This window comes from Dipodomys spectabilis, unplaced genomic scaffold (genome assembly GCF_019054845.1).
Source record: "Dipodomys spectabilis isolate Male_0828 unplaced genomic scaffold, ASM1905484v1 ptg000210l, whole genome shotgun sequence".
Classification (NCBI taxonomy): Eukaryota; Metazoa; Chordata; class Mammalia; order Rodentia; family Heteromyidae; genus Dipodomys; species Dipodomys spectabilis.
The window spans coordinates 7,338,864-7,364,800 of NW_024870887.1; the positions used below are offsets into that span (position 1 = coordinate 7,338,864).

A 25,937-nucleotide genomic window follows, 5' to 3' on the forward strand; every position below is an offset into this window, starting at 1 on the left:
TACCAACTGTTACCAAACTTGGATACATGAATGGACCTCAAGTGGACACCAGCTTTCTATTTAGGACAATGAAAATGTTCCAAAACTAGACAGTGAGGATAATTACATAACTCTATAATTTATTAAAACATCATCGAGTCAAACATTTACATTGGTGTTTTACATTGTTGAGGTAGTTAAATCATACCTCAATAAAGTTTTGTTCATGATTTTGTGGGTCTTGGGGCTTAAACTCAGGACCTGGGCACTGTCCTTGAGCTTTTTTGCTCAAGACTAACAATCTACAGTAGAATTGAGCCACAGCTATATTTCCAGCTTTTTGGTGATTTATTGGAGAGTTCAAACAGTGTTCCTCAGACCTCAGCCTCCCTAAGAGCTAGGATTACAGTCATGAGCCACCAGCAGCCTGGCTCACTAAAGTTTTCAAAAAATGAATATCCATTTTTGCCACTTACAAGCTTTACTTCTTGCAGGGGGTTACCAACCTAAGCCCCAAGGTGATTATCTGTAAAAATTATGTCCATAATACTTACCTGACAGGGGTCTTCTGAATGTTTTCGTAAGGATGTACAATGCTTGTTCTTTTTCTAATCTACAGCTTAAATCATGCTGTAGAAAATTCATACATCTAAAATACGTAGCAGATTAAAGAGCTGAATTCCCAAAACCAAAGCATGACATTCTCTTTACAAGTCCACAATGTCACCAATGATCTTACTAGCATACAGCACAAAATACACATTCGAATGTTCAAATTCTAATATAAAAATATAAATTCCTATGTTAAATTCCAAGTGCTGCAAAGCATGGGAACTTGCCTATAATCTCAGAACTCTTGGAGAGCAGAGGCAGAATGATCACAAGCTTGTGGTCAGCTTGGGCTATGTAGAGAGTTCCATGCCAGCTTGGGCTTCATCAGCAAAACCCTATCTAAAACACATGTACAACATGTACGTACTCGCACATGTGCACATACACACAAAAATTCCAGGGAGAACAAACAATTTAACTGGTAGTGGATGATTTAAAATTAACTGGGGCTAGGCACCACTGGTTCACACCAGTACTTCTAGCTACTGTGGAGGCTGAGATTTGAGGATCATGTTTAGAAGCCAGCGTAGACAGGAAAGTCTGTGACACTCTTGTCTCCAATTAACCACCAAAACAAAACAAACAAAACAAAAAAAACCCACAAGTGGATCTGTGGCTCAAATAGTAGAATGCTAGCTTTGAACAAAAAAGCTCAGGGACAGCACCCAGGCCTTGATTTCAAGACCAAGGAGTAGTACCAAAAAAAAAAAAAAAAACCAATTAACTGAATCTTTAAAGCTGATACTTTAAATTAGATATGCTGTTGGCAGCCACTTTTTTATTCTTCCTTTGCCTCATTAAATATTTCTTGACTGAACTCACTGACAAATATTTGAATTTTCTTTTCTATGTAAGTTCTTCCAGCTTCCCAAAGAGTTTAGATAGAATTAGTTTCTCAGTATCTGGTAAGAACTAAACTTGCTAAGTAGCCCTCTCTGGCCTTGAACTCTTGGTATAGCTTTCTAAGTGCTACGCATGTTCTTCCGTGCCTAGCTACTAATAACTCATATATAACCAATAAAATGAATTTTAAGGTGACGCCGCATGGAGGTGCATGTTTTAATCCCAGCACTTAGGAGGCTGAGGCAGGATCATCAGTAGTACTATTCTAGCCTGGGCTACATAGCGAGATCCTGTCTCAACCCACCACTCCTCCAAAAATAAATAAAATGACATTGCTGTACATCATGATAATGAGAAGCAGTTTTCAAATCATATTTTACCATATCATATCATAAAAAGAAGACTCTTGAGTCAGATGCCGGTGGCTTACACCTGTAATCCTAGCTACTCAGGAGGCTGAGATCTGAGGATCACGATTCAAAGCCAGCCCGGGCAGGAAAATCTGTGAGGCTCTTATCTCCAATTAACCACTAAAAAACTGTAAGTGGCATTGTGGCTCAAATGGTAGAGCACTATCCTTAAACACAAAGAGACTCAGCAAGGAAAGCAAGGAGGGGAGGGGAAGGAGGGAGGAGGAAGAAGGGCGGAAAAGGAAGATGACAATATGATCCCATTTTAGATGATTAAAAGTCTAAAATGGTTATATATCAATTCATTCAATACTTAATATCTGAACTGTTTTAGCCAAGGTGCAAGGCACAGGATATACAGTGTAGACTAGCTCCTCTAGTCAGAAAGAATGTTAAGTAACTACAATGGAAGGGAGTAAGGCTTGCCTATCATTCCAAGATCTATCAAAATCGAGCACCTGAAAATATCATTCACTGAAGACAGAAACTCATTCACCTTGAATTTAGTCTTGTGAATTACTCTGAAAAGTAGAAGGAGACCTAAGTGATGCTCTGGCAGTTCTACACTCAGGTTTGAAATATTAGGAGTTCTAGAAGTTTCAACTTTGACACAATTGCCACCCTCCATAGCCAGGAAATCGAAGTGTGTATTGCTGCAGGAGGGAAGCCCTGGGAGAGACAGACTTTGAAAATGAATGACAAAAGGAGACAATGAGGACTAAGATGAGAACTGTGCTATAGGTGACATCAGGTACTACAGGGTCAAAAGGAAGTCACAGCATCTGGAGCATTCAGCCTAATGACCTGCCTCAGCTGACACCTATCACCAAATTTCAAACCCACAAAATCAAAATCAAATAAAAAACAGACAGGTACGTTATCCAGGTACCAGTGGCTGATGCCTATAATCCTAGCTATCTAAGAGGTTGAGTATAGGCCAGCTTGTGGAGAAAAGACCCTCCTGAACTGAACCCATGTTGAACATTGTGGTGGTCACTTGTCATTCCAAGCTACATGGGAGGCTGAGATCAAAGGATTTGAGGTTCTAAGCCAAACAGACAAAAAAGTCCCTGAGACTATCTCCACAGAGAAAAGCTGGATGTGACATGTACCTGTGATTCCAGAAACCATGGGAAGCCTAACAAAAGCAGACCATGGCTCAAGTAAGCACTGAGGCAGAAAGTAAGACTCTACCCTAAAATTAACCAGTGGGAGACAGGGCTGGAGGTGGTGCTCAGCAGTATCATGTCAGCCTAGAAAGTATGAAGCCTTGAGTTCAAAAACCAATATGTCCCTAAGGTAACACAATAAAATAATACAAACAGTAAGGCATGTTATGATGCAAAAGACAACTGAGTCGAAAAACCATTTCTGGAAATCACAGCTTTTAGGACTCAGAAGAAAATGGAGACTGAAGGACAAAAAGGAGGACTTGCAGATAGGCAGTACAGAAATTACAAGAGGAGGCCAGTGAACAAGGCGCAGGACTGTCACATGAAGTATCTTAGAAGATTAAAAACAAATATTATGCCAGGTATAACAGCTCATACCTGTAATTCTAGCTGCTGGAGAGGCTGGATCATCAGAAGGATCACAGTTGGAGACTAGCCAAGGCAAAAAATGTAAATGATCTCCCTTGCCCCCCCCCCCCGCCCCCCCTCCCCGCCCTCCCAGTTGTGGGACCTGAACTCTAGGCCTGGGCGCTGTCCCTCAGCTCTTCAGCTCAAGGCTAGCGCTCTACCACTTGAGCCTCTGCACCACTTCTGGCCTTTTATGTTGATGTAGTTTATGTTGATGTAGTGTCGAGGAATTGAACCCAGGGACTGATGCATACTAGGCAAGCACTCTACCACTGAGCCACCTTCCCAGCCCTTTGGGGTTTTTTTTTTGCTGTTGTTGTTGTTTTTCGGTTGTAGGGCTTGAACTCTGGGCCTGGCTGCTGTCCCTGAGCTCTTTAGTTCAAGGCTAGTGCTCTACCACTTGAGCCACAGCGCCACTTCTGGTTTTCTGGTGGTTTATAGAAGGTAAGTCTCATGGACTTTCCTGCCTGGGCTGACTTTGGATCGTGATCCTCAGATCTCAGCCTCCTGAGTAGCTAGGATTCAGGCATGAGTCACCAGGGCCCAGCTCCCAACTTTTAATAAAAGCATTTGCCTGTCATCCCAGCTACAAAGAAAGTGTTAATAGGAGGATCAAGGTTAAGACTAGCTTGGGCATAAAGTGAGACCCTATTCTAAAGTTTACTAGATCAAAAAAGGTTGGGGGCATGGCTCAAATGGTAGACCATTTGCCTAGCAAATGCAAGTCCTTGAATTCAACCCCCAGCACTGACCTCAACAACACTCCCCTAAAACAAAATAAGTTCTTATTAACCTTTACACCTGTGGATCTGGTGAAGGTGATTTCCCAGCAGAATATCAAGAACATTAATAGCTTTTTATGGTCACAAATGAGAAGATACAAGTAGAAAAACATGAGCTAAAAGTGAACTAGTTAACTTGCAAACAGAACTAAAAGGAAACACCTCTAATCCCCTCACTAGCCTCTTCAGAGTAAAACACTTGAGGATGAAGATCAACTCTATTGTACTACCAGGAAAACCTGGGCTTAAATTCATTGAATAAAAATGTTCATTCAGACAACAGTTACCCACCATCTTAGGTGGCTAAAGAGCTATTAACAAAACTTCTGGACCACAACTTAGGGTCCTAAGTAGAGAGAATTCATTTTCAGAATGCTAGATGTGACTTCTTTTCTAACAAACTATAGTTACAATCTGCTATACAGACAACCCACAAATATTTAAAGGAATTCTATCAGTTTAAACTAAAAGAAACACTGGTCCAACTGAAAGAAGTCTATGCTTTTCAATTTTTTTTTTTTTGGGGGGGGTCCGGTCGTGGGGCCTGAACTCTGGGCCTGGGCACTGTCCCTCAGCTCTTCAGCTCAAGGCTAGCGCTCTACCACTTGAGCCACAGTGCCATTTCCAGCTTTTTCTTTTTGCTTATGTGGTGCTGAGGAATCGAACCCAGAGCCTCATGCAGGCAAGGCAAGCGCTCTACCACTGAGCCACCTTCCCAGCCCAAATCTATGCTTTTCAAACTGGCACATTCATGAACCAAACTTAAGACTGCTGCTTAGGTACAAAGTAACACTCATCTCTTATGGAAAAGTAAAGTGATTCAGAATTAACACTAACTCAAAGGTTCCAGGCCAAAGATCAGAAAATCAGTGAACTGTGAAATCATCACCAAGGATAGAATTAAGTTATAGTCAAACAACAACTTCTGTTCTGTTTAAAGTTTAGAATGGCTTTGCAGCTTCTAGTACATGATGCTCTATGCTTCCTATTCCTCCACTAGAAATGGAAGTGAATATGTGATCATCAATCCCTGTTGAGATAGGGATGGAGGTGATGGTGTGGGGAAGAGGAAGAGTAACTTGTCTTCTTTGTTCCTAGGTCCTAATCAAGAAGAACCACATCCAAAGTCACATATACATCCGAGCCTGATGCAGAACAAGGCTCATGGATTCTGATGAAATGTCTAGAAATCCCGAAAATATGGGGTATATGTTACATGGTGGAGAGATATGAACTGTCCATAGGGGTAGAACTGTGCCAAGTTACTCTCAATTCTTCCCATCTTTTACATACATGCTATACCTTCCACCACAGTACAACTCCTGAGAATGGGGTACTCAACTGCAAGAATTTGGTGGAAATGATACTGTGTAGTTATAAGCCCAATCCTTCACAGAAGAGGACTAGAAATCTCTGTTTTGCTCTTCTACAACCCTGGAATCACCACATAAAGATATCTAGGCCACCATTCTGGAGTGGCCAAGAACAAAGAAAATCTTTAGTTGATGAACAGACTATGCCACTGGAGAACAAATGAGAAGTATCAACTAGAACCAGTTTAAGACCCAATATATCTGGGAGATCATCTTTAACTCTCTACCTACTTGAGTCACCTTAGGCAACACCTTGTAAACTAGATCATGCTGGCTGACATAAATAATAATACTTTGAATAAATAATAATACTTTGCATACTTAATCATAATCATCAGCATCATTATAATCATCTAAACCTAACAAGAAAAGATTATACAGAATAACTGAAGTCCTATATATTGCAGGTTAAAAGGTATCAGCCACACAACATTTTAAGAGAAGAAAATAATTCATCTTAATAATATGAAAAGGCCTTGATCTTTTGCTGATCACAAATATATTAACCGAGAGAAAATAAGCTACATCCACATTTTAAAAGTTAATGTGATTTTTAGACTTAATATACTTAAACAAAGTTCTAAGTATGTTCTAAGAACATACATGTACCATCAATCCCTGTTGAGACAGGGATGGAGGTGATGGTGTGGGGAAGAGGAAGAGTAACTTGTCTTCTTTGTTCCTAGGTCCTAATCAAGAAGAACCACATCCAAAGTCACATATATATCCAAGCCTGATGCAGAACAAGGCTCATGGATTCTGATGAAATTTGTAGAAATCCTGGAAATATGGGGTATATGTTACATGGTGGAGAGATATTGTTCACTTTACTAAGTGAACAATAGTACCAGATCCACAAAGGAATACTCTCACCATATCAAGAACTAATCTAACTGAAAAGAGAAATGTAACCTACAATGGAAAAGATTTCCTAATTCAAATGCTTCCCTAAAAGAAAGAAATCTCTTGATATTTTTTTTTTCATTTTAGCAAAACAAACCAATGATTAGGTATTGGACAAAATGTTAGGCACTAAGTATATATTATATAGTAAAAACAAAATAGAGATTGTTCCTGTGTTCACTTGCTTACATTCTAGTGAGCATCTATCCCAAGCTGACATTTAGCTGGGATGTAATGATCCATCGAGCACATCATAAAAGAAATTCACATTCCACTTACAAAAGTTAAAATACATGACCTACAAGGTTACCGCTAAATTTCAATTATTATTAATTATAGCACTATGACCCAAAATACTGTAATTATTCTAACATATAAAAACATCTAGGTATAGAAATGAATATAATGCCACAGACAAACCAAGATAAACACACTCAAAGAGACACACATGGGGGAGGTTGTTCACGTTTTCACCAAAAAAACAACTGCATCAATTTCTATGCCATTATCATACGCAAATGACTTTTAAACAATTTCAATCCTCATTAAGAAATTTTTATTTTCATCTCAAGTAATAAAAAAATCTCCTTATTTAATAACTTTCTTGTGCTAGTTAAAATAATCACAAAGAAATTAATATCTATGATTTCTCAAGGATATCTTATGTTAATATACCTTTCCATGGCTTTAGCTGTGTAAGGCAAATGCATTTCAATACTGTGTTCATCTTCATCAGTCTGTAGGGACATGCGTTCAAACATCCCTGTCTTCCATAGCTCTCCGTAAACTAAAGAGAGTACAAAATACAGTAAGACAAATATATTAGTGTGCATTTTTACCTTGGAACACCACTCTCCATAACACAAAAGTAAAAGACAACAGCACCAAACAATGCTCTACTTCACTTTCATTAAGACAACAACAAATTTTACAGATACAAAAATAGTACATGTAAAGACTTACTCATTTGCATAGGTAGCATAGTTATATTAAAATAATTTAAACTTTTTATTTATTTCTAAAATTACCTTTGAGTAAAGGCTTTTGGCTTTAATCAGTACTTACTAGGAAGAAAGGTTAATTCCTACTAAAATATGAAAACACCGTTAATCTGCTTATGTATACAGTTAAGAATACAATTTGAATTCTATTTTTTTCTAATAAAACATATGGTATTATTATTTCATACTTCAGCCTGTCATACCAAAAACCATAAAATCGCCACTTACAAACTATTTTCCTCAAACTTCAAAATTAAGTTCATGATATAATCAGAATATAAATTCATAGTACCATGCCAATCTAAAATGCGCTAGCATTTTTATTCAGACCCTTCTAATAAACTATACTCAAAACTAGAATGAAATCTAGTAAGTAAAAACTGTAATATGAAAATATTTTAAAGTAGATCCTTAAGTGAGTTAATCAATTTCAAATAAATAAATGGTGCCAGGTGCAAGCCAGATACAGCAATACACACCTGTACCCAGCTACATAGAAGATACAGGTGCCAACGAGGCACACCACTACACACCTGTACCCAGCTATATAGAAGACACAGGTGCCAACCAGGCACAGCACTACACATGTATAACCAGTGACATAGAAGACATAAGTGCCAGCCAGCTACAGCACTACACACCTGTAACAAGCTACACGAGAGGCATAGATGCAAGCCAGGTACAACACTAAACACCTGTAACTAGCTACACAGAAGGCATAGATGCCAGCCAGATACAGCACTACACACCTGTAACTAGCTACCCAGAAGGCATAGATGCAAGCCAGGTACACATGAAGACGTAGGACTGAGGTCGGCCACAGGGGACAAACACAAGGCCCTTTTTGAAAAAATAACTAAAGCAAAAAAGGGTAAGGACATGGCTCAAGTGACAGAAGACTTGCCTTAAAAGAACAAGATCCTGAATTGAAGATTTCAATACTGCTTCCCCCAGACTGCCCCCGAAAAAAGAGCTGGAGGTGTGGCTTAACTAGTAGAGTGTCTGCTTAGCAAGTTCAAGGCCATGAATTCAAACCCCAAAGCAAAAACAACAGGAAAATTGAACTGGAACTGGTGGCTCATGCCTGAAATCCTAACGACTAAAGATTAGGCTAAAATGGGGAGAATTATGATTTGAGAATAAGCCAAGTAGAAAAAATTTTAAGCGATTCCTCGATCAATAGCTAAGCATTCTGGAACATTTCTGTCACCCCAGCAACAGGGGATGCCAAGATGAGAAGGACTACAGTTCCAGGCCAGCTCCAAAATTAAAAAAAAGTCTGCAAGAATCTATCTCAACAGAAGAAGCAGAGCATGGTAACTTACCATCCCAACTCGCATGGGAAGCAAATTAGAAGACTAGGCATATGACTGGGCAGAGAAGAGGCTATCTCAAAAATAACAAGCACAAAAAAGGGCAGAAAGCATCGCTATATGGAGGGAAAGGAGAGAGAAGGAGGGAAGACTTCTTCTACAAAATCATACCTGTTTAAAAATTACCCATTTCTTTGCTGACAGCCTATCCAAACTAGTTTTCTAAATGCCCCTTTTTAAAAGTAAAGTATGTCCTGGACATCTACCCAGAATATCACATGCCAGGATACTTGCACATCCATGTTCATTGCCGCACTATTCACAATAGCCACGTTATGGAAACAACCCTACAACAGAGGAGTGGACCCAAAAAATGTGGTACCTATACACAATGGAATTTTAAACAGCCATTAAAATAAGTAATATTTTATCATCTGCGGGGAAATGAATGGACTTAGAGCAAATCATGTTAAGTGAGGTAAGCCACGCTCAGAGAGACAAACAGTGCATGTTTTCTCTCATATGCACTAGTTAGAACTAAAATACACCGGGAAACAAATTATATAAGACTCCAGGCATTCACATACAGTGAGACCAAAGGAGGACATTTTTAGGAAAGGAACACAAAGGAACAATGACTGTGCTTCTGATCATATAAAATAATATCCAAAGGAACTCCAGGAAATGGAAACAAGAGGGTTTTTTTTTGTTGTTGTTGTTGTTTTCTATCTTGTTCGTTCATTTATCTGTCTTTGGTGGGGTAAAGAGAAAACATAGAAATGGAGGGACTGAGGGTAAACAAATGCAGCAGTGGTACTCACTAGACACTATGTGGAAAATGAACTATACAATTTGTGGGTGGGGACAGGAGAACAAAACTGGGAGAGAGCAATGGAAGGGATGACACTGTCCAAAAAGAAATAAACTCCTCATCTGACTTATGTAACTGCAATTCCTCTGTATATCACATTTATAATAACAATTAAAAATAAAAAGTAAAGTGTGTCCAGGAGCTGGTGGCACACCCAGGTAACCCCAACTACACAGGAAACTGAGATCTGAGAATCATAGTTTAAAGCCAGCCCAAACAAGAATGTCCATGAGACATTTCTAATTAACCACAAAAAGCCTGAAGTAGAGCTGTGGCTCAAGTGGTAGTGTGCTAGACTTGAGTGTAAAAGCTCAAAAACAGCCTTTGGACTGGCAAAAAGTAAAAATAAAAAAGTTAAGTATCTTCCCTAAAACTATCTCAAGCAGCAAAGCTAGTAATACTGCTGGCAAGGCTAATAATACTCTAGCAAAGCTAATAATACTCCAGTTTCATTAATAAGATCCAGTCTAACAAGTTGGTAAAATACTATAACATTTCAATCCTCAGATTAAGAAAATTAAAGCACTTCCATACAACACCTTAATAACAATAAAATTATATTTACAGAAAATTAAAGAAAAAAAGAAAAAGAGCTAACCTCTTCTTTTGAAATGGAAACTTTTAGTCAAAAAAAACTACTGCAAAGTTTATTGAAGCAATATATCCCTGTCATATATAAAATACAATGGAAAAATATATATATACAGCATTAGCTGGAAAAAATAAAATAAAATACAATGGAATGAACTGAAGTATTATTTCAGAGAAAAAGGTAAAACTGAGATCAGGATAAGGAAAACTCTAGGCAAATGGTAGATAGTGAGTACATCTTTTCGCAATACAATTCTATACACTGTTCTGGAATGTTTTCATTTTCTTTCCTATATGCCTAAAAATACCTTTATAAAGTCAAAAGGTGTTCCCATATGTGTTTATTGTGTAACAATTTTACTGTGAAACAGCTAACAAAAACTGTGATCTCTGGAAAGTAAAATATGTTTAAGATTCATATAACACCATTCAGAATTTTACAACTATAGGTTCTTAAAAATTATCTGAGAATAAATAAAGACATTGTGACCATTATGTACTTAAAGTGAGAAATAGGATCCACATGGAAGTATACTAACATGCTAAGAATCTTTCATCAAGTTAATATGGATCTTAACTCTTTTTTTTTTTTGGTCGGTCACGGGGCTTGAACTCTGGTCCTGGGTGCTGTCCTTCAGCATTTCAGCTCAAGGTGAGTGCTCTACCACTTGAGCCACTGTGCCACTCCCAGTTTTCTGTTATTGGAGACAGAGTCTCACAGAGTTTCTTCCTGCCCAGGCTGGCTTTGAACCGCAGTCCTCAGATCTCAGCTTCCTGAGTAGCTACGATTAGAGATGTGAGCCACCAGCACCCGGCTGGATGTTAACTTCTGATCTCAAGGAACAACTACCACATAATCATTCTTTGAATATAAACAAGTATAGTCTGGAGACTGGTAGATCTGACAGATTGTTTTTGAGGGTTTTTTTGTTTTGTTTTGTTTTTTTGAGTACTGGTGTTTGAGCTCAGGGGCTCCATGCACTCTGTTACTTGAGTAATAACCATCTTTTGCCTCAACTATTTTTCCAATAAGGTACCCTCCCCATCCCCCAGTGAGAACTATGTTCTCAGTCAAAATCCTCTTACCTATTCCTCCTATGTAGCTGCATTTATAAGTTTATTTATTGAGACAGGGATTCTAAAAGCTTCTTGCCTAGGCTGGACTTGAACTGTGATCTGTGATCTGACTTATCTCCACCTCCTTAGTAACTGACATTACAGGTATAAGCCACTGTGTCCCACCTTGACAGATACTGAAGGTAGTAGCAAGGACACATGAATTCTCATTTAGGGTATGGAAGATTTTCTTTTATTATTTTTGTTTAATGCAAATTAGTTACAACATTTATTTTTTAAAGTGAGACATAATTCAAAATTTTTAAGTTTTTGAATTAAATTTCAATCCTAACTATTTCAAAGCTCTAACACTTCCTCATACTTACTCTTTTGGTCAATACGAAGGTCATAGAGAGGTGTCCTATATATGTCCACACTGGAAAGTGCACATCGAGAGAGGGGCACGTGATGAGAAGGCCCAAGGATGAAAACTCTCCGTCTAGGAGACACACAACAGAAGACAAAACCATTGCACTTCCACACAAACCTTCCCAAACAAGGAAAAATAACAACAATGAAAAAATTACTTGTTTTCCTTTCTTGACTATTTTTTATACCCTTCTGTCAACATGAGAGCTGGACTGGGTTCTCCCAGAATTCATAAATGCAGTCCTGACTACAATGGAATTTTGACGTAAGGTCTTCAAAGGTCTGGAAATGAAGCCAGTAGATGGGATGATAACCAATGTGACTGGTGTACTTATTATATAAGAGGACAGAAGAGGCAGCCCTCCTTGTCAGAGAAACCTCAAGGAAATCAGCCTTTCTAGTACATTGGTATTGGACTTTCAACTTTCCAGAACTGTTTATGTTGTTTACGCCACAGTCCAGAGAATTCTGTTACAGAAGACTAAGCAAACTAATACAATTAATAATGATTTCCTCCTTGCTTATTTAAGTTCAATTTCTTATGCTCCTCCCAGCCTCCATCCCCTTATTCCACTGGAGGAATGGCTATATCACAAATGTCCACAGCCAGTTGTGCATTGTTTTTTGGGGGTTTTTTTTGGTCGGTCATGGGGCCTGAACTCTGGCCTGGGCGCTGTCCCTCAGCTGTTCAGCTCAAGGCCAGTGCTCTACCACTTAAGCCACAGCGCCACTTCCAGCTTTTTCTGCTTATGTGGTGCTGAGGAATCAAATCCAGGGCTTCATGCATGAAAGGCAAGCACTCTACCACTGAGCCACCTCCCCAGCCCCAATGCATTGGTTATTTTTAAGGCAGGATCTCCCTCATGCCTGGACCCGCCTAGACTTCCCATATCATGGACAATGACAGGTGCATCACTGCATTCAACCACTGTACTTCCCCTATAGCTGGGTTAACAGGCTTACACCATCACATCCAGCCATTGGTTGAGATGGAGTGAAAACTTTTATGCCTGGGCTAGCCTCAAATCAGAATTTTCTGATCCGAGGCAATCAATTTGTACAATAAAGCAACCTGCTTTTCGTAAGTCATCCCTGTATTCATAACAGTAAGAACAGGTTTTCAGCATTATATTTGATTGAAATTCAAACATTTCAGCTATTAAAATTGCAAATCCTAATAGCTTCTAAAATCCCTCACAAGTTCAATAAAAATAAATAATGGTATAAACTTCTAGAGTTATATAAAAACCATTCCAAATAAACATTTCAGGAAAGTGAATTCCACATTTCTTCCATGGCAGAGAACTCCCCCTCTCTCTTGCCAGTCCTAGGGCTTGAACTCAGGGCCTGAGCACTGTCCCTGAGCTTCTTTTGCTCAAGGCCAGCACTCTACCACTTGAGCCACAGTGCTTTTTCTGACTTTTTCTGTTTATGTGGTACTGAGGAATTGAACCCAGAGCTTCATGCATTTTAGGCAAGCACTTTACTACTAAAGCCACATTCCCAGCCCAGCAGAGAACTCTTAAGTAATAAGCTTTCTCTATTTTCCTTTCAGTAGAAGGCATCTTCAAAAACAATGGTTGCTGGATTGCTATTTGCACTGAAGTCTAGCTAAAGAAAGAACTGAGCTAAACTGTAGCTTAAATCTTTGCAGTCCCTTTCTTTTCAAGTCAAAAGTATCTCAAATTTCCAAACCAGCTCTGCAATGTAAATTCCAAACAGTCCATTTTCTCTAGAGTCAAAGGGGCCAATATTCCCCTACCACACAGTAACAGCAAAACCAATTCCAGACTCACAGAAATACAATGATTGATGAAGAAAGGAATACAGAACAGGTTTTATACCTAGTTTTGCACTAAGATGATAGTTTTTCACATCAAAATTTTGTAGGCCAAGAAATGTGTCCAGTAGAATTCAATGCTGTGTTGGGCATGATGGCCCATGCCCACATGCCAACTCAGGAGGCCAAGAAAGAGAAGCCGATTCTCCTCCCTTCAAGGTCTCATGTTAGAAATTCACCTCATCCTCAAACCACTTCTAGTCAAATGTGTCTGTTTTTACCTTCACCCCAAGTGTTTGAAGCACTATAAGTAACCTTCACTCTCCATCAGTACTCTCTCAAGGACTAGATAACCATTTCAAAAAGTTACATATTCTTAAATGAACAAAACAGAGAAGTACCGTTTTGTTCTCCTATGTTAAAAATAGATAAATATTATGAAAAATGTATTTATTGCAGGCTAAGGTAAAACATAAATAATGGTAATAGGAATGTTTCAGTCACTTGACTAATGCCAGATATGTTGTTCTACAGTCCCAGCTACTCAGAGGCAGAGGCAGGAGAATCGCCTGAGTGAAGGACGTCAAAGTCACTCTGGGTAATACAAGGAGACAGACCTTCATCACTTTAAAAAAGAAAAAAAGACGACTCAAGTAGGAAAAGGGGCATTTTCTGATTGACGAATAAATTGCTAGAAAAAGACAGATGAATATAACATTTAAAATCCAGAAAATTCTAGGACATCTGGTTAAAATTCTAAATAATACATATGAAATGTCAGTCTAAACTCCAAGGCATATATAACTTTTAAGTTATATATGTAACTATATGTAACAAGTAATTATTGCCAAAAAGTGACCAGGGCTGCAAAAATAAGCACTGGAGGTGGGCTAGATGCCCAGGTCCTCCCCCCAGTGCTTGCCTTTTTGTCAACCCTAACCTACACCAGGGGAAAAGAGCTTGGAAAAATCTAAATTCACCAACTGTTGGCCCCCTAGATACTTTCCAGTTTGGTAGAAATTCACCCATAGCTAACACAATGAATTTCACATTTGATTTAGAAAAATCAAAAATAAGAGGCAAAATTTTTGCTTAATATAAAGCACTTAAAAATAATATACTCAAAAGCAATGCAGAAAAACTACAAAACATTGAAAGGGGGTAGTATCAGGCATAGTAAGCCAGAAATAATTTCACATAGGTCTTGGTTAGCCAAATGCTTTTTGTTCATCAGTTGAAGATAAGAGTTTTTTAGATTTGTCTTCCTTGGCTGGCTTTGGACCACGAGCCTCAGATCTCAGCTTCCTAAGTAGCTAGGCATGAGACATCAGTGCCTGGCATCAGTTCATTCTTTAGCCATCTAACAATTTAGCTTCTAAGGGTTTTCTTGTTTTTTTAAATACTAATCTATATTATTAGTACTAAAAATAGTTATCCAATACTGCTCATTGTTACATTATAAGCTAGGAGTATTTTAATATAATTTAATCTTTTTAATTATCACTTTTAATAATGTCTAATCATGTCTCATAAGCAAGAATAGTGTTCCAAATGAGCTGAGACTAGAAATTATTTTCTAGTTAACATAATACATTCATCTACCCAGCATATATACCTTGATGTCTTAAACTAAACATTTTACAAGTTGTCACTTAATATTCCACATTTTATCTTGTCATTCTAAGACCTTGTTTTGTTTTGTTTTTTGGTTGGTCACGGGCCTGAACTCTGGGCTTGGGCGCTGTCCCTGCACTCTTCAGCTCAAGGCAAGTGCTCTACTGCTTGAACCACAATGCCATTTCCAGTTTTCTAGTGGTTTATTCGAGATAAGAGTCTCAGGGACTTTCCTGACTGGGCTGGCTTTGAACCACAATCCTCAGATCTCAGCCTCCTGAGGAGCTAGGATTACAGGCATGAGCCACCGGCACCCCGCTCTAAGACCTTTTTAAAGCATACAAGTACTCCACTATTTTTTTTTTGTTTTTTTGTTTTTTTTTTTTTGGGGGGGGGGTCCGGTCGTGGGGCCTGAACTCTGGGCCTGGGCGCTGTCCCTCAGCTCTTCAGCTCAAGGCTAGCATTCTACCAATTGAGCCACAGCACCACTTCCGGCTTTTTTCTTTTTGCTTATGTGGTGCTGAGGAATTGAACCCAGAGCCTCAGGCATGCAAGGCAAGTGCTCTACCACTGAGCTACCTTCCCAGCCTCAAGTACTCCACTATTTTTAAGTGCCATGAAGTGCCAGATTATTTAAATTGCGGTGCTGGGGTTTGAGCCAAAGGCTCCCTAGGTGCAAAGCAAGTGCTCTGCTATGTAGCGCATGTCCCAGACCCACTTTTTTTTTTTTGGATGTAGGATCTTTTTTTTTTTTTTTATTGTAAAGATACTATACAGAGGGTTACAGTTACATGAGTGAGGTAATGAGTACACTTCCTCTTGAACATTGTTACCCCCTCCATTGTTTTCCCCCTACCATCCCCTCCCTCCCTCCCTACCCCGAGGTTCTTTTTTTTTTATTGTGATTAAGTGATTACATAATTTCCAGAATTTCACAGTATTGTGGAATAATGATGCTCATTTAAAGTCACATGTTCATTCTAACTTTCCTGGAGCAAATTGTCTATCACGGTCTGTAACATATAACGGTGTTCACATGTTATATACCATATACGTGATCAGCAGCATGGGGATATTTAGTAGTGGTTCAACCAGATGAGTGGGAGTTCTTTGTTTTGGATGTAGGATCTTAATAGGTTCCCTACACTGGCTTCAAACTCCTCCTGCCTCAGCTTCCCAAATGTGGAAATTACAGGCATGTATCACCATACACAGCCTTTGCTTACATTCTTAAAAGATTATCCCAAATGACATGCAGAAAATAGATTAGTGCAAAAAGTAAGAATGGAAACTAGTGATGTTTTTTCTTCTACACTTCTCATAGTTCCCAGAATTATGTTTTTTCTCTATTTTCTCATAGGACTGCAAAGATACTGCAATCCACAGGAAAGGGCTTTTTTGAAAGAATACAGCTGTGACTATCAATTATTATTTTGACATTTAAACTTTTTGTTGTTGTTGTTGGTTGTGGGGCTTGATATCTGGGCCTGGGAGCGATCCTTGAGCTCTTCAGCTCAAGGCTAGCACTCTACCACTTGAGCCACAGCGCCACTTCTGGTTTTCTGGTGGTTACTGGAGATACATGGACATTCCTGCCCAGGCTGGCTTTAAGCTGTGATCCTCAGATCTCAACCACAATTTTAAAAGTATAATAATTAACTACAAAATGATTAAAGAACTATGCATCCTTTTTTTAAAATGTTCATCTCTAAGTTTGCAAAGAAATTTTTAAATGTTAACTTTTTATAGTTTCAGAATGAAACCAAAGAGAAGGTAAAGGCTAAATGTTCATACACAGAAAAAACCCTAAGGTATGTTCTAACATCATAAAGTCAAATTTCTTTTTTTTTGGTCAGTTGTGGGACTTGAACTCTGGGCCTGGGCACTGTCCCTGAGCTCTTCAGCTCAAGGCTAGCACTCTACCACTTGAGCCACAGTACCACTTCCAGTTTTCTGAGTGGCTTATTGGAGATAAGAGTTTCATAGACTTTCCTGCCCAGGCTAGATTTGAACTGTGATCCTTAGATCTCAGCCTCCTGAGTAGCTAGGATTCCAGGCGTGAGCCACCGTCGCCTGGCCTAAAGACAAATTTCTAATTCCAATGAATTACAAAAATTACGACAAATGAAAAACAAGTTACTTCCATGACAAAGCAGTCATCATCACGTAATTCTGAAACATCCCAGTTTGAACTAACTACATTACTTACGTAATAGATGGATCCACTTGTTTGTAAGCATGGGCAGCACAAGACCCACAGTACGTGTATCCTGCATGGCTACAAAACAAAATAATTTTTTAATCGAATTCAAAATCATGATATCCTGAAAAAGCACTTTAGAAAGAAATACAATTAACTACAGTAAGCACAACAGATTGAGTGTACAAACAAAAAGCAATGTAATGATATAAAGTCTAGAATAAAGAAAACATTTATTCTTTATTATACCGTGATTTTAAATTTTTAAAAAATAGTTTGTAATCTTTGGACTATAGACTACAAATATGAAGATGTTCAAGGCTTTAATGAAGTTGGTCAGTTAGCACTAATAATGTATGTTTCTAATCCTCCTCTGCAGCTATATTAAAAATGTTTACAAAGCAATGTCTGTTGTTAGCAGTGAAGGAATGACTAGGTTTCTCTGTACAGTGTATAACCCTCATTTTCTTTCTACACAATTTTCCTTTTCATGCCCTTCTTTAAGCATTGGCAGTTCTCTGACTGCCTACAGATTCCCATTCTCCTTAACTGCATTTTTCTTTCTTGATGTCTTCAAATTACAGAAGTTAAAAGTCACTTCCCTAATGCTTGCTCATTTGTATGTAGCCAGTGGTAAAGTGATGAATATTTTAATAGGCTCCACAAGGGGAAAAAAACCTATGCATATACATATGCATGTAACTTTATTCTAAAATTTTACTGAGATAAACAGACATGTCACGATGTACAAATAATGACAAAAATATGTATTGCTGTGCCAGATGCCAGTGGCTCATGTCTATAAATCTAGCTACACAGGAAGCAGAAATCTAAGGATTTTGATTCAAAGCTAGCCCAGGCAGACAAAACCAGGAGACTTTTATCTCCAATTAACCAGTAGAAAGCCAGTAGCTCAAGAGGTAGAGCACCAACCATGAGTGAAAAGAGTACAGCAGGAGTGCAAGCTCAGAGTTCAAGTCTCAGTACATGCACACACATGTATATACACACATGAACACACACATACCAGGACATAAAGGGCTGGTAGCATAGCTCAAGCAGCAAAATATAGGCAGATGTAAAGCCTTGGATTCAAGTCCCTGTATGTATGCATGTTTGTATGTATGTATGTATGCACACAAGGATGGATAGATGAATACAAGTATAACCAGACTTAGAATGAAAGATAAAAGAGTTCCAAAGAAGGTTCACAAAACTATGTAAATATGTGTAACACTACATTCATAGTTAACAAATTTTATGTTATATGTATTTTACTACAATTTAAAAAAAACTTTAGGGCAGATGAATGAAAAGAAAAATAGTGAACAAATATAGCCATAGTACACAAAATGCCTATGCCAAAACTGAACTAAGAAACTTGGGACAAGATTGATGGGGATGGAGATATAAAGAGTGACTCTGATCAAAATACATTGTAAGCTGGGCACGGGTGGCTCAGCCAGGAGGCTGAGATCTGAGGATCCCAGTTCAAAGCCATCCCAGGCAGGAAAGTTCATGAGACTCTTACCTCCAATAAACCACTAGAAAACCAGAAATGGCACTGTGGCTCAAGCAGTAGAGCACTAGCCTTGAGCTGAAGAGCACAGGACCAGTGCCCAAGCCCAGAGTTCAAGCCCCACGACCAACCAAAAAAAAAAAAAAAAAAATACATCGTATACAGAAACTGACATATTACACAAAAACCCCCTTTGAAGAAAATGTTTAATAATTTTAATGATACAAATAGAAACTTCATCAAAGAATACATTAAATTACATAATCTTACAAAAGGGATACTCAACATCAATTTGTCATTAGGGAAAGGCAAAATGAAGCCATAATGAGATACCATTAATACCCACTGGAATAGATAAAATTAAGAAGTGACCATACCAAATGTAGCAAAAATGTAGAAAAACTAAATCTAGAGTACACTGGGTAGATCACATTTCAAGGCCAGTCAGGGCAAAAAGTTATCAAAACCTTATCTCAACCAACAAGCCAAGCAAGAGGGTAAGCATCTGCCTATAATCCTACATAGTAGGAGGCATTGATAGGAAGATAGCGGTCTAAGGTCAGCCAAAAATGGAAGACCCTATCCAAATAAATATGTAAAGCAAAAACAAAGGCTGGATGTATGGCTCAAGTGGCAAAGCATCACTTGCAAGCACAAGACCCTAAGTTAAAACCGGAGTCACATTTCATACTCGCAAAAAAAGAAAGAACAACTAAAACCCTTATACTGATGGAAATGATATGATTATTGTGGAAGACAATTTGGCAATTTCTTAGAAAGTTACATATACTTATACCATGTAACTCAACCATTCTACTCTTAAAATAAAAAGTATTATGTCACACACACAACTGTACATAAATGAGTCACGGAAGCTTTAATTTCAATAACCAAAAGCTCCTGGAAATAATCAGAGTCCCTTACAAGTGAATGGACAATTGAAGTACAGCAATACAGCAAAATACTCTTCATCAATAAAAAGAAATAAACTCAAAATAATTATGCTGTTTTAGCCAGCACTGGTGGCTCAAGTCTGTAATCCTAACTAGTCAGGAGGCTGAGATCTGAGGATCATGGTTCAAAGCCAGCCCCAGCAGGAAAGGCCACGTGACTCTTATCTCCAATAAACCACTCAGAAAACCGGAAGTGGTACTGAAGCTCAAGTGGTAGAGTGCTATCCTTGGGCTAAAGAGCTGAAGGACAGAGCCCAGGCCCAGAGTTAAAGCCCCACAACTCTCTCTCTCTCTCTCTCTCTCTCTCTCTCTCTCTCTCTCTCTCTCTCTCTCTCTCTCTCTCTCACACACACACACACACACACAATAATAATTATGCTGTTTTAAAAGAAAAACAATAAATAAGCATGCTGAGAAGGAAAACACAGACAAAAAGAACTCCCATTATATGGGAACACATTGTATGATCCCATTAAACAAGTCTAGAAAGTTAACACTAGTCTGAAGAGACAGAATAAACTGGTGAACATGATGGGGAAGGAGAGCAAAAGAAATAAATAAATTATAAAAGGACACATGAACTTTTTTGGGGGGAGGGGTCCAGTCGTGGGGCCTGAACTCTGGGCCTGGGCGCTGTCCCTCAGCTCTTCAGCTCAAGGCTAGCGTTCTACCACTTGAGCCACAGCGCCACTTCTGGCTTTTTTCTTTTTGCTTATGTGGTGCTGAGGAATTGAACCGAGGGCCTCATGCATGCAAGGCAAGCACTCTACCACTGAAACACCTTCCCAGCCCAACACATGAACTTTTGAGGAAAAGTATGTTCATTTTCTTTTTTTTTTTTTGGGTCCGGTCATGGGGCCTGAACTCTGGGCCTGGGTGCTGTCCCTCAGCTCTTCAGCTCAAGGCTAGCGCTCTACCACTTGAGCCACAGCGCCACTTCCGGCTTTTCTCTTTTTGCTTATGTGGTGCTGAGGAATCGAACCCAGGGCCTCATGCATGCAAGGCATGCGCTTTACCACTGAGCCACCTTCCCAGCCCCATGTATGTTCATTTTCTTAACTGTCAGTGATAGTTTTGCATCCATATGTCAAACATCAAGCTCTATAACTTATATGCACTTGTAAGTTAAATCCTACCACATTACAGCATTTTAAAAAAATGCTTCTCACTGAGCTAACGTAGGTATGGAGGGAAAGTCAATCACAGCAATACAGGTAAGTAACAGGGAACATGCACTGTAACTCTGGTAAGAACGCCTATCAAGCTGCCTCAATATGGGGATGCTCGGGTAACCAATCTTAGCCAAAAGGGAATCTAAGTAGTTCTTTGGCTCAGCACACAGCTTTGCCTCATCCTATATTTCATCCTGATACTAAATCTGACCAAGGGACATGTTTTAATCTGTTATGTTCATTCTCAAACTTAATTTGCTATTTTCTTTCTTCAATTTAAAGACTCTGGTCTCTCCTGTTTTTCTAGTCTGATTCTTGTCCAGCTTCATCAGTCCTGTTTCTAACCAATGTCCACTCTAGAAAGCATCCAGAAACACTGCCTACTTCGTAAAGACTGAGGACAGAAATAGGAAGAGTACAAGAGTAAATACATAAAGGAAGAAAATAAAAGCCAAAAGAATCACAGACACAAATGTTGAAGTGCGTGACAGAGATGAGAAATACAAGACAATCTTAGTGTAACAGAGTAACATGAGGCTAGAATCAACAGAGGGGTCTAGGCTTGATAAAACAAAATATGTGAAAATGTGGTGAACTCCTAAACAGACTATGACAACATGAAGCTACTATTAGTACAACACTGTAAACCATTGGTACAAAGGACAGATTAGAGACAAGTATGAAGAAAACTCTATTGGAACCAGGACAATGCTAAATTCAAGCATGAGGCATTTGTGCAATGGCATCAGTGCTAGTGAAAAATGAGAAATTAATGTTCTAGAATCTTAAAAAGAAAAACAGACTAGTGAACAGGAAGATGATGAGAAAGAGGAAGGATAATGGTAACATTTACTATAATGTATAGTTCAAAGCATTAATCTAATCCATACACTATTCTCCTAAAGACAGAAATCCTCTTCTCGTTTTTACAAATAAAGAAACTAAAGCATAAAGGTTAAAAGATATACTCACTGTCAACTCCACACTAGGACTTGGGGCTATATATATAATATATATATATATATATGTATGTATATATATCCAAATATGAATATATATGTCCAAATATGAATATATATATTCATATTCGGACTTGAGGCTAGCCAATAGTAATCTATAACCCATGCTCAGAGCAACTACAAGAGACCCTCACGTTTGAAGGAATAATAAAAATAAAAAATAAAAAAAAACATGGAGTAAGTAGGGAAAAGCAATAAACCCACAAACTGTTGTAAATACTTAAGAATCATACCCTATAGGAAAGGATTGATATTGAAACCATAATTAACTATGGTAAATAACATGGTTTATAATGGAAATCAGAACTCTTCATTTTAGTGAAAACTAAGTCTGCTTGAAGTAAAAACAAACTAGTTGCAGGGAGAGATAAGTCAATTTGCACAGATCTTAACTTGGATAAAGAATATGCTGAGAGTATTTTTTTAATTAATATATCCCATATTCCCCACCCAAGAGGAAAAAATATAATTCATGAAATGAAAGAAAAAAATCTAACATTTTCTTGTACACTAGCTAAGAATCATGTTAATGAAGAAAGCCAGAGTGATAACCACAAATCTCACTAAAGATGTCTTTTCTTACCCATCTTGTTAACAGAATCTGTCTTTCTACATACATAAAGTTTTTTTTAAAAAAAACTTAAAGGAGGCTTCATTAAAGAACAGCTCAAGTTTCTTCATTTGAGCATCAGAGTCAGAACAAGGAAAACTTGAATTCCACAGATATTAAATTTTTCATTTTAAAGTGCTCCTCAGCAGGTAATCGCAGCTACTCAAGAGTCTGAGATCTACTTAGGTACCATGGTTTCCCTTATTTGCAATAACTAGTATATGTCTGAGTCAAGCAGAAAAGGTCAGATAAGTTGATGTTAGGGAAATGAACCCTAAGATATGTATTCAAATGTTTTTTTTTCTTTCAGGTGATTGCTTCTAACACATTTAAGATTATTTCTATGTTGCTTTGTATGTCCCTCCCCCACGGTATAACCCCTGCTTTCACTGTATTTGAGGTTGATATAATTTGTGGAGGGGAAGGGAAAAAACAAATCGTTTAAAAAGGGATACAGGGGGGGCTGGGAAGGTGGCTCAGTGGTAGAGCGCTTGCCTTGCATGCATGCGGCCCTGGGTTCGATTCCACAGCACCACATAAGCAAAAAGAAAAAAGCCAGAAGTGGCGCTGTGGCTCAAGTGGTAGAGTGCTAACCTTGAGCTAAAGAGCTGAGGGATAGCGCCCAGACCCAGAGTTCAGACCCCACGACCAGACCCCCCCCACCACCAAAAAAAAAAAAAAAGGGATACATGTGGATCCATTGCAACGATGAGATGTACAAGTCGTTTTGTGGAAAAACAAACTTTACAACTTTGGTGGGGGGGGGGGGGGAAGGATTGGGTGGGGGGGCGGGGTGGGGGAGGATGGGAAGGGGAAACAAAGGAGGAGGCTACAATGCTTAATAAGAAATGTACTCATTATCTTGCCCATGTAATTGTAACCCCTCTGTACAGTATTTTCACAATAAAAATTTAAAAAAAAAAAAAGTCTGAGATTTGAGGATCCCTGTTGCAAGTCAACCAAGGCAGGAAAGTCCATGAACTTCTTATCTCCAATGAAGCACCAAAAACCTGCAAGTACAGCTGTGGCTCAAGTGGTAGAATGCCAGCTAAGCAAAAAAAAAAGCTCAGGGACAGTACCCAGTCCGTGAGCTCCAAGACCAGACATCCTCCCCGACCCCCCACCCCCCACCCCCGCTGCCAACATACACATACAAAAAGCCAGGTGCCAGTGGCTCATGGCTATAATCCTAGATACAGGAGGCTGAGATCTGAGGATCACAGTTCAAAGTGAGCAGAGGCAGGAAATTCTGTGAGACAATAAACCACCAAAAAGCCAAAAGTGAAAACTGTGACCAAGTGGCAATGCACTAGCACTGAGCAAAATTTCTCAGGGACATTGCCAAGAATCTGAGTTCAGGGCTGGGAAGGTGGCTCAGTGGTAAAGCACTTGCCTTGCATGCATGAGGCCCTGGGTTCCATTCCTCAGCACCACATAAGCAAAAAGAAAAAAGCCGGAAGTGGCGCTGTGGCTCAAGTGGTAGAGAAAAGCCGGAAGTGGCGCTGTGGCTCAAGTGGTAGAGAAAAGCCGGAAGTGGCGCTGTGGCTCAAGTGGTAGAGCGCTAGCCTTGAGCTGAAGAGCTGAGGGACAGCGCCCAGGCCCAGAGTTCAGGCCCCATGACTGGACCCAAAAAAAGAAAATCAGCCATTGCTGTGTGACAGGAATTATTAACAATTAATACTGAGACTTTCAAGACTGAAAGGGAACAATATAAACCATCACTATCAAGAGTCTACCTCACATTCTATGTTAGGTTTACCCCTGAGTAACTCAGGGGTAAGTTGCTGTTTTTGTTTTTTTTGCCAGACTTGGGGCTTGAACTCAGGGCCTGAGCACTGTCCCCTTCTTTTGCTCAAGGCTAGGACTCTACCACTTGAGCCACATCACCTCTTCTGTCTTTTTCTGTTTATGTGGTGCTGAGGAATCAAACCCAGGGCTTTTCATGCATGCTAGCTAGGCAAGCACTAAGCCACATTCCCAGCCCTCCTAGGTTCATTCTTGAAGAGAAAAAGAAGAAAAAGAAAAAAGGAGGCGCAGGAGAAGGGGGAGGGGGGTGGAGGGGAGAGGAGGAAGGAAGGAAGGAAGGAAGAAAGGAAGGGAGGGAGGGAGGGAGGGAGGGAGGGAGGGAGGGAGGTTAGTTTAAGTAGAATTCAAGGAAGTTTTAGTAGTCTTACTTCTACTAACAATGGCAAGAATAAAAGAATAAAAGATTGGATGAAATGAGAAGATTTCAAAAATTAAGATTTTATACCTACTAAGCTCAGCTAAGACATAAATGTTAGAAACTCAGTTACAAAACTTTTCTGCACAGATAAGACCAACTGTATTGAAATGGGCCCCTAAACAGTTTACAAAAGCAGCAGCCTGCTCTTTGCCCTCTCAATTTTACTGTCTTTAATTCTTTTCTTTCATAGGCACTGTTCACCAGTCCTTAAGATTTCAGCTTCAACAAAAACATTAGTAGTAATTACATACAAAACAAGAACCAAGTTAGTCATTCAGAATTTTTTTTTCTGGCCTCTGGGACTTGAACTCAGAGCCTGAGTGCAGTCCTTGAGCTTTTTAGCATGGGGCTAATGCTCTACCACTTGACACAGCTCCACTTCCAGCTTTTTTGGTTATTAACTGGAGATAAGACTCTCACAGATTTTCTTGACCTAACTAGTTTCAAACAGCAATCCTTTTTAGCCTCCTGAATAGCCATGATTATAGGTATGAGCCATTGGTACCAAGCCAGAATATTTTGTTTTTAAAAAACAGCATCTCAGAGGTGGCTCACGCCTGTAATGCTAGCTACTCAGGAGGCTGAGATCTGAGGATTGCAGTTCAAAGCCAGTCAGGGCAAGAAAGTCTGTAAGACTCTTATCTCCAAAAATCACTCAGAAAACCAAAGGTGGTGCTGTGGCTCAAGTGGTAGAGCGCTAGCCTTGAGTTGAAGAGCTGAGGGACAGTGACCAGGCCCAGAGTTCAAGACCCACGACCGACAATAAATAAATAAATAAATAAAACAGCATCTCGCACCAAGCGTCAGTAGCTCAGGCCTGTAATCCTAGCTACTCAGGATGCTGAGATCTGAGGATCGCAGTTCAAAGCCAGCCCAGGCAGGAAAGGCCATGAGACTCTTATCTCTCCAATAAACCAGAAAGTGATGCTGTAGCTCAAGTGGTAGAGCACTGGCCTTGAGCTGAAGAGCTGAGGGACAGTGCCCAGGCCCAGAGTTCAGGCCCCACGACCAAAAAAAAAAAACAAAAACAAAAAACAAAAACAAACCAGGAGTTAAGGAATTTACTCATTTACTCAAGGACCTCATTTATGTAAACATCCCTT

At 39.2% G+C, this 25,937-nt stretch overlaps 1 protein-coding gene across 1 annotated transcript in view; it reads right to left on the reverse strand.

Moving 5' to 3' along the window:
* Memo1 (mediator of cell motility 1) overlaps positions 1-25,937 on the reverse strand; it is a 110,218-nt gene that overhangs the window by 34,464 nt on the left and 49,817 nt on the right. Inside the window, exons 3-5 of the mRNA XM_042696658.1 lie at positions 17,347-17,415; positions 11,701-11,813; positions 7,158-7,269 (exon numbers count right to left, since the gene is read on the reverse strand). Of these exons, the coding sequence (XP_042552592.1) occupies positions 7,158-7,269; positions 11,701-11,813; positions 17,347-17,415 (294 nt within the window). The remainder of the gene's footprint in view (positions 1-7,157; positions 7,270-11,700; positions 11,814-17,346; positions 17,416-25,937) is intronic.